The sequence below is a fragment of the Amborella trichopoda genome, chromosome 11 (genome assembly GCF_054954075.1).
Source record: "Amborella trichopoda isolate Santa Cruz 75 chromosome 11, AtrichopodaSantaCruz75HAP2 v2.0, whole genome shotgun sequence".
In the NCBI taxonomy this organism is placed as follows: domain Eukaryota; kingdom Viridiplantae; phylum Streptophyta; class Magnoliopsida; order Amborellales; family Amborellaceae; genus Amborella; species Amborella trichopoda.
In genome coordinates, this window is record NC_142346.1 from 3965001 (window position 1) to 3981954 (window position 16954).

Consider the following 16954-nt stretch of genomic DNA (forward strand, 5'->3'; position numbering starts at 1 on the left):
CCATATTATTCAAAGAGAAAATGAGAGAGATGATGATTCTGAGGCCACCCTATTCCAGCCATATTATTCACATATCGAGTCCCAACAGCAACAGTGTAGGGATGAGCACGAAATACTGTAAATTAAATGCTGAATGGCGGTTCATGTAGGGAAAGAACATATCAACATTCGCATATTTATTCAAAAACATGAAAATTCTTAATGGAGTACCCTCATTTTTTATTGAATTCCTAAAAAACAATATTTATAATGAATTTTAATAATTTTTTCAAATTTTTTTTAAGCTTTATTCTGACCGATTCACCCGATTCTCGATCCGGATCGTCGATTCGCCGATCCGGATCGGTTTTTTGGAAGCCCGATCCGGGTCACCGATCCGTTTTTTAAACCATTGGCTATAAGTGATTGTGACTTTTTTATATAAAAAGTAAACCGTTTTAGAGTAGGGTACAGTTTGTATAGAACTGAAGCTCTCAAAAAATCAAAGTAAAATGCACCTTTAAATCGTGTCGAGAAATGTGGTTTCAATACTAGAAATATTTGGGATTGCTTTAAAATATATTTTCATCTTAAATTATAAAATTTAAAGCTTAAAAAATAATGTAGATGGAGCATATCTATGGAAATTAGAAAATCTTGAAAATTGACTGTTCAAAAATCTGCTACAAGATGCACTATTTTTAAACTTGAAATCTTTTTTTTTTTTTTACGTTCATGCATCTTGATGTCGAAATGATCAATTTGAGGATATTTGGGCTTTAAAACAATGGTAAAAGTTTTGAGTTGAGCTCCAATGTGATTCTTTAGAGCCTCGGCTATTTATAATTTTTTTCCTTTTAAGGAATACAGCCCCCTTCTTTTCAATCATACCACTTGTAACACCTAAATCGACCATGGGTCATTTAAAAAATAGTGAGAGAAAAGCTTAATCATGAAAACATGGCCTTATGCGTTGGCGTTCGCTTTCCATTAATTTATTTTTCACTCCCTCATTCTTGTAAACGTCTTTTCATCCATAACCCCATTCCACTGTAATAAAAAATCTTAAAACAATTATTTTTCTGTTCTTGCTATTTCGTGCAATGCACTCATTTGGGATAAACATGGGAATATCAATTATCTCTTGATATTATTATATTCTGTGTACAACTTATTATATTCTATATTTATTATAACTTCACAAGCTTAGAGAGAGAGAGAGGGAAAGGAAACCTAGATGTGCACATATCGTGGAGTTATGAGGGGGACGTGTGAAAGGCCCAATCGAGCAACTAGGTGATGAGGTGGGGGCCTGTAATGAATAAGAACTTGCCCAATAACAAAAGCACCTCAAGCCTAAAGCTATTAGTGACATCGAGTCATCCACCCTTAGTTCCTCAAGCGAACGGTGGATTTCCACCTTTAAAAAAGGCCAATGTACCATATCCGAAACTATCGTTATTTTTCAAGTAAAGCTTTCAATGTTCTTTTTACGACATAAAAGTTCGATCCTTCCTTTCTATCCAACCTTCCATTTTTTAATGGAGGGCTAAAATTGCTTTAATCACAATATCATATCTCTATACTGTTTTATTTTTAATTTATTTTTGTAAACTATTTTAACAGCAAATTTTGGATGTCCATTCCTCCATTAAACTCGCACTAACGAAAATATAAAAAAAATATTTTAATAAAATAAAATAACCAAAATACCCCTAAAAATTAAAGGGGTATTTTGGTCGTTATTTTTTATCAAAAAATTATTGTTAATATTTTTTATGAGTGCACCCCAATGAGAAGATGACACAAAATAAATTTCATATTCATAAAATTTTTATTAAAAAAACTAAAAATAAAATACTTTGAAACGTCTGATCTAAGATCAAACGGTGAGTGGCTCTCTTGATAAAAAATGGATGGCTGGATGGTACGAGGAGAATAGAACTTCTATATTGTAAGGGGAACATAGAAAGCTTTCCCTAATTTTTGGCCATTCTTATTATGTACGGCTAAACGCTGTAATAACCGGTAAAAGTGCGATATACTACACTACGTGTAATATCTTAAACAAGGCTCAGTGTTTCAAAGAAATAATTGGTGAAAATAATAAGTAATTCTATCAGGCATGCTTTCGTTTTGTCGCTATAATAATAAGGTTATGTTAGACTGCTCATATATAGCATTTTATAATTGTACTCAACAAGTTTTAAATACTTATATACCCTTGCTTTGTATATTGAGCATTTTTTAGTAAAAATTTTTTCATGAGGGCTCCGGGAGTGTAAAGCATTCATCTTAAAGATGGATGCAAGTAGGTGTTCTATCTACAAACAATGGAAACTAACGGTCCAAATATTTTCTTACTAGAATTATTATTTCTAGTTTTAAAAATTTATTTACTGTTTTATATTTATGACCTCTATGTTAGAGATTACATGTCCTTAAAAATTAAGTCTTAAAATCCATCTCAAAAATAGATTTATTACGAGGCTCACATTTTTACATATATAGGGTCGCTTGCATAGAAACCTGGTCTCTTTTTGGTAATGGTATTTTTTTTGTCATTAAAAAGGTGTGACATCATCCATATGGAGCACATTAGTGGCATTTAATGCTCCATATAGGTGATGACACACTCTATATTGATGATGTCATACCCTTCTAATGATCAAAACTACTTTCATTAAAAAAAATATTGTGTTACAAAACAAGGGTATATAAATATCTTAAATTTGTTGAGTACAATTATAAAATTCTATAATGTGAACACGTTAACATAACCCATAATAATATGTTTAATCAATGTTTTAAAATTTGCATGTTCACAATGACAATAAGGATTGTATATTATGAGACCATTTACTTTTTGCATAAGGAGGTCTCAATCACTTTTAATCATTAGATGTGAAATTCAATTAACGAAAATGCATTACAACACTCAAGAAATTTTGTTTTAGACTTTGTACTCGGACAACATATCCTCAACCACCCAATTTCAAACCTCTGGGTCAAAACAAATGGTCTCATACTTTACATTTTTAGTCATATGTTCAACGGCTGGTTAGAAAATCACATGTTCCAACCATAATAGCAGTGTTTGAATCCGAACTAGTGAAATAGGAAGCCGTTGCGGTCTAGAAAAATGCCTTAATTACCCAATATTTTCTTTTCTTAAATATTTGTGTTTTGTATTTGTACACCAATCCCAACGGAGAATCACCTGATCGAGATATGGTGAATCTAAGCCCTTGCCGACTCACTTTGAACCGTATTTTTGTTTGAGAACTAAATATGGCAATGGGCCTGGCAATGAGCCAAGCAGCCCAAGCCAGCCCTATGGTAGGCTTGGGCTATGTACTGACGCCCAAGGGCCGGGCTAGGGCCAGTGCAAGGCTAGCCCTCTTTTTTTCTTGTTTGTTTTTTAATTTTTTTTCATTTGTTTTTGGCTAAGCCCGGCTTATAGGGCCGACATCCGCCCTAGCCTGTAGGACCGGGCCAGGCTTAAACTAGGGCTTGGCCCGGCCAAGTTCCAACCCATTGCCACCCTTATATGAGAACTTTTTTGCCACTCACTTTCTTCCTAATGCTTCAACCCATGGTTTTAGTAGAGCGAAGCCAAGTAACTCGACCTCTTTCTATTGGCGAGGCTGGTTGTACAACAATTTTATAATTTAAATTTATATTTATCACATAAGTTGTCTAGTCTATTTGGTTACTGTTTCTGCAGGTTTTGTACATTCAGGTTGGACTCCTGGCACAGGAATCGAACCAGCGATTTCTATTAGAGAGGCCGCTAATGTCCCACGGCATAACCAACACGTTATTAGTTTCATACTAATAATATATATATATATTATATTTTTTAAAAAAAAAAATAAGAAAATGCATTTGAGTCGGGCGATTTAGTCGGACTCGCCCAAGTAAATCGCGAGTCGATTTTTTGAACGCTGCTTCAACCGATTATTTGGTGGGAAAGTCAACCAAATGCTTTTTCTTTTTCTTTTTCTTTTTTCACTTTTCTGGATGAAACAAAATAAACACCACACTGAATTTGAGCCGACAGCAAAGTGAGCGGAAACATTTCCCGTAGGTGGCAAAAAAACCAAAGACGAGGCTTAGTTTGTCATTTGGCAAATCCCAGTATCCTTTTTAGTCATTTTCTCCTATTTGCATTATATAATCCCCAATCAACGCCCACCCCTACCTCATTTAGCTTCCTCTTTCCCTCTCCAAAGCTTGTTGCAAAAGAATGACTCACACTCAGTCGCTCTCCCTTTCTCTCTCTATGAAATCCTCAGCCTCACATGATCCGAAAACCCAAACTATCACCGGAAACGAACAGGAAACAGCACCGGCCGACGTAATTACGGCAGCTCGAGTTCTGTCTTCTAGTCGAACTAAGTCCTTTTGTTCTTCTCTCTCTTCTTCCTCTTTTAGTTCAAGCTCTTCGTCTCTCAGTTACCCTCTCTCTCCTGCCAGTCCTCTCCATTTTCCATCAAATTCAGCCTCAAAAATCCCATTCTCATGGGAAAAACAACCAGGCATCCCTAAACAAGCCATTCTCTCTCTTGAATTGCTCCTTAGAGAGAGAGAATCTGCAGTCAAAACTGGAGCAAAGAATTTCCGTGTTTCAGATCAGGCTCTTCCTCCTCCACCTCCAGTTTCGAGCATTTCATCGTCGAAGAAGAAGCCTCAGGAGAACGATGGAGATCCATTTTTAACTGCTCTGATCGAGTGCTCAAAGGATCAAAGGGCTGAAAGTTTGTGGAAAAACAGCCGAAAAGTCTGTAAATCTTCCAGTTTCAGGCTGAGTTTCGTGGACATTTACACTTCTTGTAAACGGACGAGCTCTGTTACAGAGTGCCATGTCTTGCTTCCTCGATCGAGCAATGCGTGTCTCAATCTCCTAAGTGGTCGATCCCTTTAAACCTCATCTTCTGCTTCATTTTTTTCTTTTTTTTTTTTGCATTTTTTCTCCATTTTTACACTGGTTTTAGGTAATTTAATGGAGAAAGAATAGTGAAGTGTTCACGTCTTTGTAGATAAAGAGGCCGTTCCTGTGATAGCACAGAGATGAGATCTTTACTACTCTGTGTAGAGAGATGAGGACCATCGGATGGTGGACTAAGGGCAGATCCTGACCGTCCAATAATCTGTGGATATCCCATGATTGGCCGGCTCACAGTTATAAGCTTTCTCTCCTTCTTACAGTTGGGATTTGGCGGACTTTTTTTCTCGGCATCTTTAGGTTACTCCCTTTAATGCACGGCGTATCAAAATTCCTATTGTTGTTCCATATATAACTTATATACTCTTGTTGCAGATAACAAAGAGTAGTGGAGAGTGGAGATCATTTTTCCTTTACTGTTTTTATTTATTTATATTATGTTGTTTAGAAATGATAGCATTTAATTTTTTTTTGGATGTTACAAAAAGTGGACTTTGGAAATAAGAACAAGATAATTTAACATAATAACAGATAATATATATAGGCGTATTTACATGTACCAAATGAATACTATACTATATGTTTGGTAACTACATAATATGGACTTTTGGAAATTTGTGAAGGATGAAGGCCTTATGATATGGGATGGGAGACATTACACAGAGTAATGCATACACAAACCCAATATCCACCGTCCGTGCTTATCCTTGGGTAGTGGAGTCGAGTAAAATCTTTTGCTAAAACAGTGATAGCCTCGAGGGCTAAGATAACTCGTCGCTCGATGTCGTGCATGAATACATAGGGTCGATGTTGGGTTTAAATACTAGACACTATCACATATTCACATCCACTATGTAAATTCCATATTATATGTAATATCAACCTTCCATACAACGAAGAGGATGGCAGTGATCAATGCTTTTGTACTCTAGTATTTCATTTCTCCCGAAATTTGAAACCTACCTGTTGACAGTTATAGGAAACTCAATATCTGGTTTCTATAACTGTCAACACTGCCGGAAACTCAATATCTGGTTTCTATAACTGTCAACACTGCCGGATCTCAACCTCAGTCATTCAATATGGATGGTTGAGACTGCATGTAACCTGCTATATGTATACTACGTGTAGTAAGCTCACATGCTCCTCTCAGGATGTAGAACCTAGAAAACAAGAGTGGGTATTTGTTATCTTTCAAGTGGGTCCGAGTAGGAAAGTGCAGCGTTGTTGGTAATGTTTTATTCTATCAACCATAATGGATCTACTTGAAAGAATTTACTTTGTCTTATTGGGAGACAACCACATTTTTTTTAGGACCCAGTTTTTATGGGTTCCTTGACGCATATTATTTTCAAGCGGGATCTCTTGAACACCCATTATTTATATCGATTTTGGATCCAAATATGTAGTGATTCATGATCGACACTATGATGAATATAAACAATAAAATAAAAATTTAAAATATTTTTATTAGAATTTCTCTTTATCCATTGGATAGAAATCTTTAGTTGTAAGTGCTTATCTTAGAGATGGACGCTTGTGATTGTGCACACTTTTTCTTTTCTTTTCTATGGTCATCACAACAAATAATAGAGGCCACATTGTCCCTACTAATTCCTTGTGAATTATTTGAGGTATCACACCCTTCCTTGGAGTAAACATATGGAAACCATAATCTTTAACGGAGAGAGATGAGAGAGTACGTGGAGAAGAAAATGCGAGAGAAAGATATAGAAAATCAAGGAGAAAATAGGTTTCCATATTTACAGAAGAGAGACGAGAACATGAAAAAATGAGATAAGAGGGAAAAATAGGTTTCCATATTTAGGGGAGAGAAAACATCTTTTTAAGAGTTTTTGAAAATAATGAATGAGAGAGATTCTAGAAAAATGTACATGCTAAAAAAGAGGAGCTAAAAAAAATATTGGAGAAAGAGAGACTTACTTCATGTCACCGTATTTCTTCCTTATAAGCCCCTCATTATCTCAACCATAGGATTTCAATATTTACCTAAATATGAATATGTATGTGAGAGAGAAAGGTTCTTTACTTATGTAGATATTTATAATTCCCTATGTTTTTTTGGAGTCTAACATATTTCTTTCTTATAAGCCCCACATTATCTCAATCTTATAGAGATAGATAGGATTTCAATGTTTATGAATATGTGTGTGAGAGAAAAAGGTTTTTTACCTATGTATATTTATAATTCCCTATGTTTTTTGAGAGAAGTTGAACTCCTTGCCATGCACAACCCTATCATCAATAACTAAAGGTATTTTTCCCTTGCTCGAATTTCTATTTTGACTTCTATAAAGTTTGTATTTTATTTTATTTTTCCATTGAAATTTCTAATTTAAGCATGTTTAGCCTTTGGATTTATTTATTGACTGTTGGATGTTTCACCTGTCAATGCTCTCAAAAAAAATTAAGCAAAAGGAAGAGGAAAGGAGCTTTACACCCTTTTTTTTGCGATTTCTTAAATTTTTGTTTTCAATTGAGAAAATTTTCACCGCTTGCAGTTGATGCTTAATGATGTTAAACACATGTGAGAGTCCTATATATTAAAAGAAATTATTAGTAACGGTATAAATAATATTATTTTGTGAATAATGGTTGTTACTTTATTTTTTTATAGGTGTTTTTATTTTTTATAACAATTTTTTATTTTTAAATAACTTTCTTTATGTGTATATGCTCTCTTATATTTATTACTTTTATATTTTAATTTTTCCAAATTAAAATATTTCAATGCAGGAAAAAAAATTTCCAATATTTTCAATTTAAAATTTATGGATTTTTGCTCTCTAGCACATTTTTGACTAATTTTTATTATAAAATACTTGAAAATTCTTAACTTTAATAAATAGGGAAGAAAAGAGTAATGATTCGATAGGACTCTCTCACATCCATGTGTGTAGGACCCCATAGGATTACCATTAAAGTTAACACGGATCTGTAGAAAAATTATTACATGGGTATGAGACTTGACTTTTTTAGAGATTTGTGCTAACTTTAATGGTGATCTTTTGAAAGTGCTACACACATGGGTGGGAGAGAGTCCTATAGGATTATTTCTCATAGGAAAATATATATGTTTCTTTTTTTTTGTTGGCAAGAACTATATAAATTGAAGTGTAAAGTTTTATGCTTTAAAAAATAATGTCTCTGGTACTGTCAACTGAGTTGAGTTGGGTTGGGTGGTAGTGGGGCTTATTGGCATTGGGGAGAGAGGGAGAGGTGCTTTTGTTTGATAGGTTGTGAGGGAGAGATTTGGCATTGTTTAGTGAGTGTCACAGGTGGTTCATGGGGCTTCTATGAGAAGGATGAACTTATCTTTGCAGGGTTTGTGTGAGAGAGGCAGTTTCGTTGAATGGATCTCACAACTAGAGTGTGGTGCTTATATTTAACTTCCATACACATCCACAGACTGATGTGCTTATATTTGTTGGGTTTGTGCGAATATTTGTTTTATAGTATTTCTATGTACTCTCTATTGTATATTTATACGATTATTTATTTTATTCCTACGTGATCCAATTAGTTATTTATTAATTGACAGGGATATTTTCTAGAAATCCACAAACAACATTCTTATCTTAAAATGAGCGCCTTCCTCAATTAATAGGCCTCTTTATGAAAAATTAATAGAACCAAAAAGGATTTCCCATAGTAAAAAAACAAAAATTAATAAAACATCAAGATCTTGATATTAGGTTCCCAAAAGATAATGCAAAAATTAATTAGATCCCAACAAATTCCTTAGTCTTATTGGCCAAGGCGATAAACTCCAATGAAAGATTTTAGTTTCCAGAAAATTTAGGTCTTAAAAAAACTCTTAGATAACGTTTTTGTGGACTTTTCTTATCCAAAAATTTTAGGTCCTAAAAATACTCTTAGATAACGCTTTTTTTGGACTTTTCTTATCCACATTGAAGTAGATAAGGGAAATAGAAAGATTTTGGTTCTCAATTTGAACTAGGATTCTAACATTGGTAGATAAGACCATGTAAACAACCTATAAAACAATAAGGAAGGGCTCACCCTTAGAAAGAGAGGTTACCTTTTAGTTTTTCTGAGAGGGAGGTTTCTTTTATAGAGAGGTCCTAAACATCTAATGAGAGTAAAATTTATTGAAAGTAGAATCTTTGGCTTCTTCGATGGCCAGGACCAAAATGCCAAGAGTTAATAGACTTAGTTATTTCTCTAATGACATCTTTTATCAAATATTATCTCACTTACCCATAAGAGAATCAGGTAGAACCTCAATTTTATCCAAGAGATTTAGAGATGTTTGGGCATATGTTCCTATCTTGAACATGGACCCAGATAAATGCCCTGTCTCTATAAGATTCAGTTGGCATGTGACAGTCGACCAAGCTCTTTTGCTCCATCATGAAGCCATTCAAGCTGTTCATATATCCAAACATGCCAGTCATAGTGATCTTGATCATTGGATACGTTTCCTCGTAAGTAGAGGGGACCTTCAAGAATTTAGCATCAACTTCGATCAGCTTCACCATTACAAAAATTTAGCATCAACTTCAATCAGCTTCACCGTTACAAAATTTCCCCTCGTTTGTTTTCATGCAACTCTCTGGTGTCGCTCGACTTGCATTCGTGCATCCTTGAACCCCCGACTGATTTCATCGGGTTCCAATCTCTCAAGTTCCTCTCTCTACAAAATGTGTCATCATCTTCCAATCTCTCAAGTTCCTCTCTCTGCAAAATGTGATGACGCACTCGAGATCATAGTTTTCCGTAGCTCGCGATTGGAGTACCTCAAAGTAGAAGATTGTGATGGCCTCTACCATATCAAAATTCATTCCCCAAATCTTCTAGTTTTGCATCTTAGTAGTGCATTTAGTGACATTTTCCAACTTGAAGAAAGAAAATATATTGTAGGCATCGAGCACGACATGCCATTGATTGGGTTCTTGCTATCCAACATCAAAGTGTCGGATGCATTCATGGTTGGATTTGAGAAATATTCTTCATGGAAGATCCTAAACCAGTTGGTTTCGATCCCTAGAGGGTCTCCCCGGGCAAAGGTGGTCCTCAAGCATCCATATCCATCTCCGAGGTTGAATGGATGATCCAACTGATCCAGTGGGATTTCTAAAAACTTTTTTTCTTTTTTTTTTGTGTTGTTGACCTCTAATGTCAATTAATCATCATAATAATTAAACTCAAAGTGTCCACTCTGAATCCCTCGTCCACGACTCGTGAATTGATGGAGTGAATCATCTCCTACTCTAATGGAATGTAATTATTACAAGCCTTAGCTTGATTTGGCATTGAATGGTTTTTAAGCCTTGGCTTGATTTGTTCTTGAATGGTTTTACAAATTCTTGTTGTATATTTGAATATTTAGATCATGATCATCTAATTTTACTAATTTCTTGATTTATTAATCTCCTGTGTCTCAGTTCTGTGTGAGAGTGCTATGGAGTCAAATGAGTTTTTTTGCGAAGCTCATAGAGCTTGGTGACTAGAGCTTGGTCACAAGGAATAGCTATGGAATCAAATGAGTTTTTTGGCAAAGGTCATAGAGCTTGGTGACTGGAGCTTGGTCACAAGGAATAATTGCGACAAACTCAGTGTATTTAGCCTGAATTCACCCTCTAGCGGTAGTGTGGTTCTAAAAATGCTGGAATATTCTTACATTTTTAACAATGTTAACAAAATTTGTCTCTTAAATGTAGCAAAAAATAGTTACTGGACTATAATTAGTTAATCAACCATTTAAAGCTTCTTGTAACAAGAGAGAGAGAGAGAAAGAGAGATTTCAGACAAAAGATCAATAGTAAATTTAACTTCTGAATTTTGCTATTGTTTGTATTTTTGTGGATTTGTGCTTAATGGTCACCTCACTCATTGCTTGTTAGAAATAAGCTCTTTCATTAATTCACCAGGATTTGATGTTGGAAAATTGGTTGGGTAAAAAGGGGCAAAAAACAAGAACAAAATTAGTTGAATTCCCTTACTATTCTCAAATACACAACGTTTTCTCAAGACAATATTTGATCCCCTTCGATAATATGAAATGTGTAAACAAGAAAGGGCAGTCGACCTCAGGATACAAAAAAACAAAAGGTTCTCTTGCACACTTCTAAGTTCTACACACCGGAATAGAGAAAAATAGAAGGTTCTCTTGTGCACTTCTAAGTTCTATGCATTCAAACCAGAAGGCTCTATTTGTACATCATGAGAGTCTTGAATTTTAGAGAGAAAAAGAGAGAAAAATGTGTAGAGATAGAGGGATGAGAGTTACATTTTTCACCAACAATCCACACTCTCATCTTACTCTCAACTTTGTTCTAAGAACATAAAACATGAGAATGCCACACTTAAATACTACTCAGTCCACACTCTCATCTTCAATGCATGACTAAGTAGTTTGCATAAAGTTGCAGCCAATTAAGGTGCACATCTAAATTTTATTATAAATGTAATTTTGATATAAAAAATTCTTAGGATGGCTTGAGAATCTATTTTCATCACTAATTATAAAATTTTGTGCACTAAAAATGGTTCAAATCAAGTAGATCTATAAACACATGAAAATCTTGAAAATGTACGGTCTAGATTATGTGTTGCAAGACTATTTCACTTACTCAAAATCTTTATTTCGTTTCATATTACATCTTGATGTCCAGATGATAAATTAGAGGGCTTTCCAACATCCAACCAACCTTTTATGACTGAATTTTGAGGTGCTCCTTTAATTCTACATTCTAAAGTTGCAACCTTATATAAAGGTTTTCCTATTTCGAAAAATATACATTTGACCCATCTGCTTTCATCTAGTTTCCGCCGTAAGCAGTTATTGCTATGGTTTTGAAGCTATTCATTAATTATAAAGATTCAGTGGCTTCAAAACAGTTGCATAATTGTCCAAAAACAAAAATATAACATTTGACCCATCTGTTTTCATCTAGTTTCCGCTGTAAGCAGTTATTGCTATGGTTTTGAAACAGTTGCATAATTGTCCAAAAGTTGCAGGATCCTTCTCAATGAGTGCAATCCTAAACTTGCAGGCTATTTTTTGTTTCTGGACAAAATATAATAGTCAAAATACAATAACAATGTTTAAAAGATAGCAGTATAATGGTCAGTAGCATTATATGTGTGTTGTTATAACATGTTTTAAAATAGAAGAGCATATATCAAATTGCTGGGTACAGCAAAGCAACATTATAAAATGTTTTGAACCCTTGTGACTAACTAATGTTGTCCCCCAATAATATAATTCCTTCTGCTTCAAAATATAGAAGAAGCGCACAAATTTAAAATTGCTGAAAACTTTATCAGTCAATATGAGAATCATTCAAATTTCAAATTGCTGAAAACTTTATCCGTCAATATGATAATCATTCTTTCAAAATGTATTGATGATAGACAATGAGCATTCTTCCTCAGTCAATATGATAATCATTCTTTCAAAATGTATTGATTATAGACAATAAGCATTCTTCCCCAAACACTAACCAAATAAGAGATTTGGTTTCGAAAAGTTGCAAGTCTTAACTGGAGTTTTTTAATATGATCTTGGCACGAGAAGAAGCTTTCGGAAGCGAGAGCAACTGCTTTTCGAGGCTTAATTGTTTGGCTTGATCCATGCCTTTGCTTGTCTCGATGAAGAATTTATACAGCACTGTGGTGCTCAATAGCAAGAACTTAATTAATTCCATATCTTCTGACCGAATCTCTCCCAGCGTTATTTGCACTCCTCTAAGGTGACTCAACCATGATCCAGATTGACAAATCATGGTTTCCCAAAAGCATCGATCACTTTGGCTTTCAAGCTGTCTATGGTAAGAAACCTACAAAAAAAAAAACCAAAAAAGAAATCAGGAAATATAAAGGCACCACGTAAAGCTGTCTATGGTAAGAAACCTACAAAAAAAACCAAAAAAGAAATGTATGAAAATATAAGTGAAAGTATAAGCTTATGATCAAGCATACCTGAATTGCGAGATATTCCAAGTATGGGAAACTTCTCAGAAGACAAACAAAGCCCTTAACCTCCATTATCTTGCTTGTATTTAAACTCAGAGAAAAATACCTGAGATTATTGTAAGTGGTAGAGAGTCTCACAGGAACATCTGCTCCAAAAAAATACTGTGACAAGTTCATGGAACGCAGGTACAGAACTGATTGTGTTAAAAAAAATCTCAACAAATAAAGCCATCAATATACATTAGAACAATACTGAGAGCTCTTACCTGCATAAAAGAATCATGAGAGAAAAGCACCATTAATCCAAGGGGGAGACCCTCCAGAACTTTGCTAGACATGGAAGCAAAGGCATTATCCCGTTCGCATTGAAATAAGACAATCTGCTTCAAGTTGGAACTTTTACTCAAATTTATGGCATTAAATTTGCATTCTACATCTAAAAATAAAAGGTTGGAGGCATGAATTTTGAGATGGGAAAGACCATCACAACCCAATAGTCGTAATTTCTCCAACCGCCCACTCCCTGAAACTAGAGACTCCAATATGCTATCATTGAGCCTCACCACAGCTAGAGTGAGATTCTTGAGAGATGGTAAGCCCTTGTAATCGCAAGAGGGATTGAGTGAGCAAAATGTCAAGTCCAAAGACACCAAAGAGCTACAAGAAAATAGAGAAGTGTGCATTCTATAACTCATCAAAATAATGCCATTCACTCCTTTTTTCAACTCACGATGGAAGTTCAGTTTGAGTTTTTGCAGGCCTTTTCTTGTTAACAAAGGTATCCATTGATCCAAATCACATTGACCTGCTCGTGTGTACAATTGAAAATCTAGAATGGGGCCGTTGTGGAGAGAAAGGGCTTGCTCACCGATAAAAGACCAGTTTAAATCTTTGGAGAACTTGATTTTGCCAGTATCATCTGTCATGTTCAATGAGGGAGCAGAAGCCCATACGTACCTCCATCTCTTAGAAAAAATACAAGTCCTGCCTGCTTCTCTTATGGGCAAGAGGGAGACAATGGATTCTAGGATGCAGTCTGGTAGAGAGCTGATTCTATCAGCTTCTGGAAGACTACCCATCAGCATGAGTAAAGAGATCAAAAAATTTTGTTGTCAAAAACTGGAGCTCCTTCTGCTTTCTCCTTTTCTTCTTTTACATAGCAAAACACTACGCCTTCTGCAATACATCTTTCCCTTCTCCGAAAAGGACGCTAATTTTCGAGATAAACTTGACCCACTATTTTGTGGATCTGCAAGCTGTTTATTCTCAAAGTGTTTTTATCTAAACATTAGGATCAAGGGTGCGGTTTGTATAGAGCCTAGGCTCTAAACAATCAATTGGAAGGTTTTCAAACATAAGGATAAATTTTTTTCAATGGGTTTTTAAGGTGCACCTTACTTCTATAGGATAAGGTTAACACCTTATATGAAATTTTTTTCAACGTGTTTTATCTCCAAGGATTCCTAAACTCTCAAACATAATTTTCTGATTATATCCCAAATTTTGGATAGGCTTAACTCTCATAATATCTGTCCTCCTGATTAGATTATTGTCTTATCTCTTAACTCCAAAAATTTCAAACATAAATTTTTTGCTAAAATTTCTGGCTATCCTACATGTCTTACTAAAAATGTGAAAACTGTCGTACTCTCTCAATCTCTATCCTCTGCATAATATTAGGAACTCTCTCCCTCTCCCTCTCCATATCAGGTAGCTCTCTCTACGTGTCTTTCCCATACACGTTAGAAAATAACTATAAAACATGGAAGAAGTTATAAAAATAAGTCCAAAATCTTCAAATTTTGGGAAACTTTATCTATTATATTAGGAAATAAATTTTAGAGAGTTGAGACTCTAAACAATCAAATTAGAGCCCACCTCAAAATTTTTACTAGAAAAGGTTGTTTTAATGCTCAAATATCTTTAAATTGATCTTCTCTGCATTAATATGCTTGAACATAAGAAAAAAATAGATTACAAGTTTTGGAAGTAGTACATCTTGTAATGCATTTTTTGAAAGTCAATTTTCAAGATTTTCAAGTTTTCATAGATCTGCTTGATCCACACTATTTTTTTACTTTAAATTTTATAATTAAAGATAAAAATATATTTTAAGGCTATTACAAAAATTTCAAGTATTGAAATCACATTTCTCTACACTATTTGAAGGTGTGTTTTACTTTGATTTTTTAAAGTCTTGGCTCTATAAATAATTATTATGTCTAAAACAAACTCCCTACCTTTACATATTTTGTTAAATTCTTGTATTTTAAAAAGTTTGCCCAAAGATTTACCGTAATCTGCTGAAGAGCCAAAGTGTTTCCTTTTGTTTTTCCACGGGTTAACTATAAGCCAAAGCATTCCCTTTTCTCAGCCATGATAATGAGCTGATAACAATGATTTCGCCAAACTATGAACGCCCAAAATCTCATACAAAGAGATCGATTAAAGTAGGTTGCAATTTTTTTTATCCATTGGATTTTAAATAGAGTGTGTATCGTTGATTAGGTTCAAAAAAATAAAAAAAAATAAATAATTCAATTTAAAATCGGATGGCTGGAGGTATTTGTGACCTTATACTAAAGGTAAATAGGCTCGTAGCAAAGAATCCCAGTTAGTTAAAGCACGGGTTTTGAACATGGAGTCAGGGTTTGGATCACCAAAATATTTTATGAATCAGATTTGTGGTTGAATTGATAAAAAGTTGAAAAAAAAACAAACAACGAGTTATGACATTGGGTGATTCTGGGAAAGCCCCGATCGCCTACCTACTAAATCTAATTTAGAAAAAAGTATACATAGAGACTATTTACTTTTTATATGAGGAGTTCATAATCATTGATGTCCATCAGATTTCAAATTGGGTAGTTGTGAACGTATCACTGACTAAATTCAAAGTTAAAAAAAAAAAATTTATCGTACTTTGTGATGCACCCCAAGCCATCCAATTTGGCATCTAATATAAATGAGTAATTATGACTTCTTTGTAATAAAGATAAGATAAATAATCATATAGAATCCTCCCTCACCCATGTATATAGGACCCCAAAAGATCATTATTAAATTTGACATAAATCTCTAGAAAAATCAAGTCCCACACCCATGTGATAACTTTTCTAAATATCCATACCAACTTTAATGATAATCCTTTGAGATCCTACATACATGGGTGGGGGAGAGTTTTATAAGATCCTAACTTGATAAGATAAATGGTCTCGTAGTATACAATACCTAATTGATATTAATTATTCCATATCTAATTCAACACATTCTTAACATTAATTTAAATGAGCAAGAAGCACATTTTCTAATAGGGAAAAGTTTGCATGGAGCTGAGGCTCTAAACAATCAAAATTAGAGCCCACGTCAAAAATTTCAGTAGAAGAGGTTTTTTCTATGCCCAAATATCCTTAATTTGATCATCTCCACATCAAGATACATAGACATGAGAAAAAATTTTTGAAGACAGTGCATCTAGTAACACATTTTTGGACCATCAATTTTTAATATTTTCAAGTTTTCATAGATTTGCTCGATCTACACTATTTTTGAAGCTTTAAATTTCATAATTCAAGATGAAAATATATTTTACGGGTAACGCATTTTTGGACTATCAATTTTCAATATTTTCAAGTTTTCATATATTTGCTCGATCTACACTATTTTTTAAGCTTTAAATTTTATAATTCAAGATGAAAATATATTTTATGGCTCTCACAAAGATTTCCAGTATTGAAAATCATATTTCTCGATACTATTTGAAGATCGGCTTTAATTGATTGTTTAGAGCCTTGGCCCGATACAAATGTATATTACATCACTTTTGGTTGTATTTTATGGGATTGTATACAATGATGCCAATTACCTTTAACACAAAGAGGTCACGCGTACTTATATCTATCTGATGTGAAATCAGATAGCTTGGATGTGGTATAAAGATCGAGAAAATTATTGTTGAAGTTTGAACTTGGTCAATGGAATAAATGCCACCATACAATTTTTACATCTAGGTCAAGATTAATTGTGACTACCAAAGTAAATAATCTTATCATATACTTTTCCATA

The 16954-nt window shown here is 34.2% G+C and overlaps 2 protein-coding genes across 2 annotated transcripts; one reads left to right on the forward strand and one right to left on the reverse strand.

The window, feature by feature from the left end:
- Positions 1-4176: 4176 nt before the first annotated feature.
- Positions 4177-5026, forward strand: LOC110007850 (uncharacterized). Its single transcript, XM_088850782.1, has one exon. It carries the CDS (start codon positions 4229-4231, stop codon positions 4904-4906), a length of 678 nt encoding a protein of 225 aa, XP_088706908.1. The 5' UTR covers positions 4177-4228; the 3' UTR covers positions 4907-5026.
- A 7243-nt stretch (positions 5027-12269) lies between these two features.
- On the reverse strand, positions 12270-14266 carry LOC110007849 (F-box/FBD/LRR-repeat protein At1g13570). Its single transcript, XM_020671589.2, has 3 exons — positions 13156-14266; positions 12896-13051; positions 12270-12753 (listed from the first exon to the last, which is right to left on the reverse strand). The coding sequence occupies exons 1-3, from the start codon at positions 13972-13974 to the stop codon at positions 12454-12456; spliced, it is 1275 nt and encodes a 424-aa protein (XP_020527248.2). The 5' UTR covers positions 13975-14266; the 3' UTR covers positions 12270-12453.
- Positions 14267-16954: the final 2688 nt, after the last annotated feature.

Bases quoted from the DNA above. Each gene is read 5' to 3' on its own strand.
- LOC110007850 (XM_088850782.1), top strand. From the start codon at position 4,229: ATGACTCACACTCAGTCGCTCTCCCTTTCTCTCTCTATGAAATCCTCA.
- LOC110007849 (XM_020671589.2), bottom strand. From the start codon at position 13,974: ATGCTGATGGGTAGTCTTCCAGAAGCTGATAGAATCAGCTCTCTACCA. The intron at 13,052-13,155 runs GTAAGAGCTCTC...AACTTGTCACAG, and splicing joins CTCATGATTCTTTTATGCAG to TATTTTTTTGGAGCAGATGT. The intron at 12,754-12,895 runs GTATGCTTGATC...TTTTTTTTGTAG, and splicing joins TGGAATATCTCGCAATTCAG to GTTTCTTACCATAGACAGCT.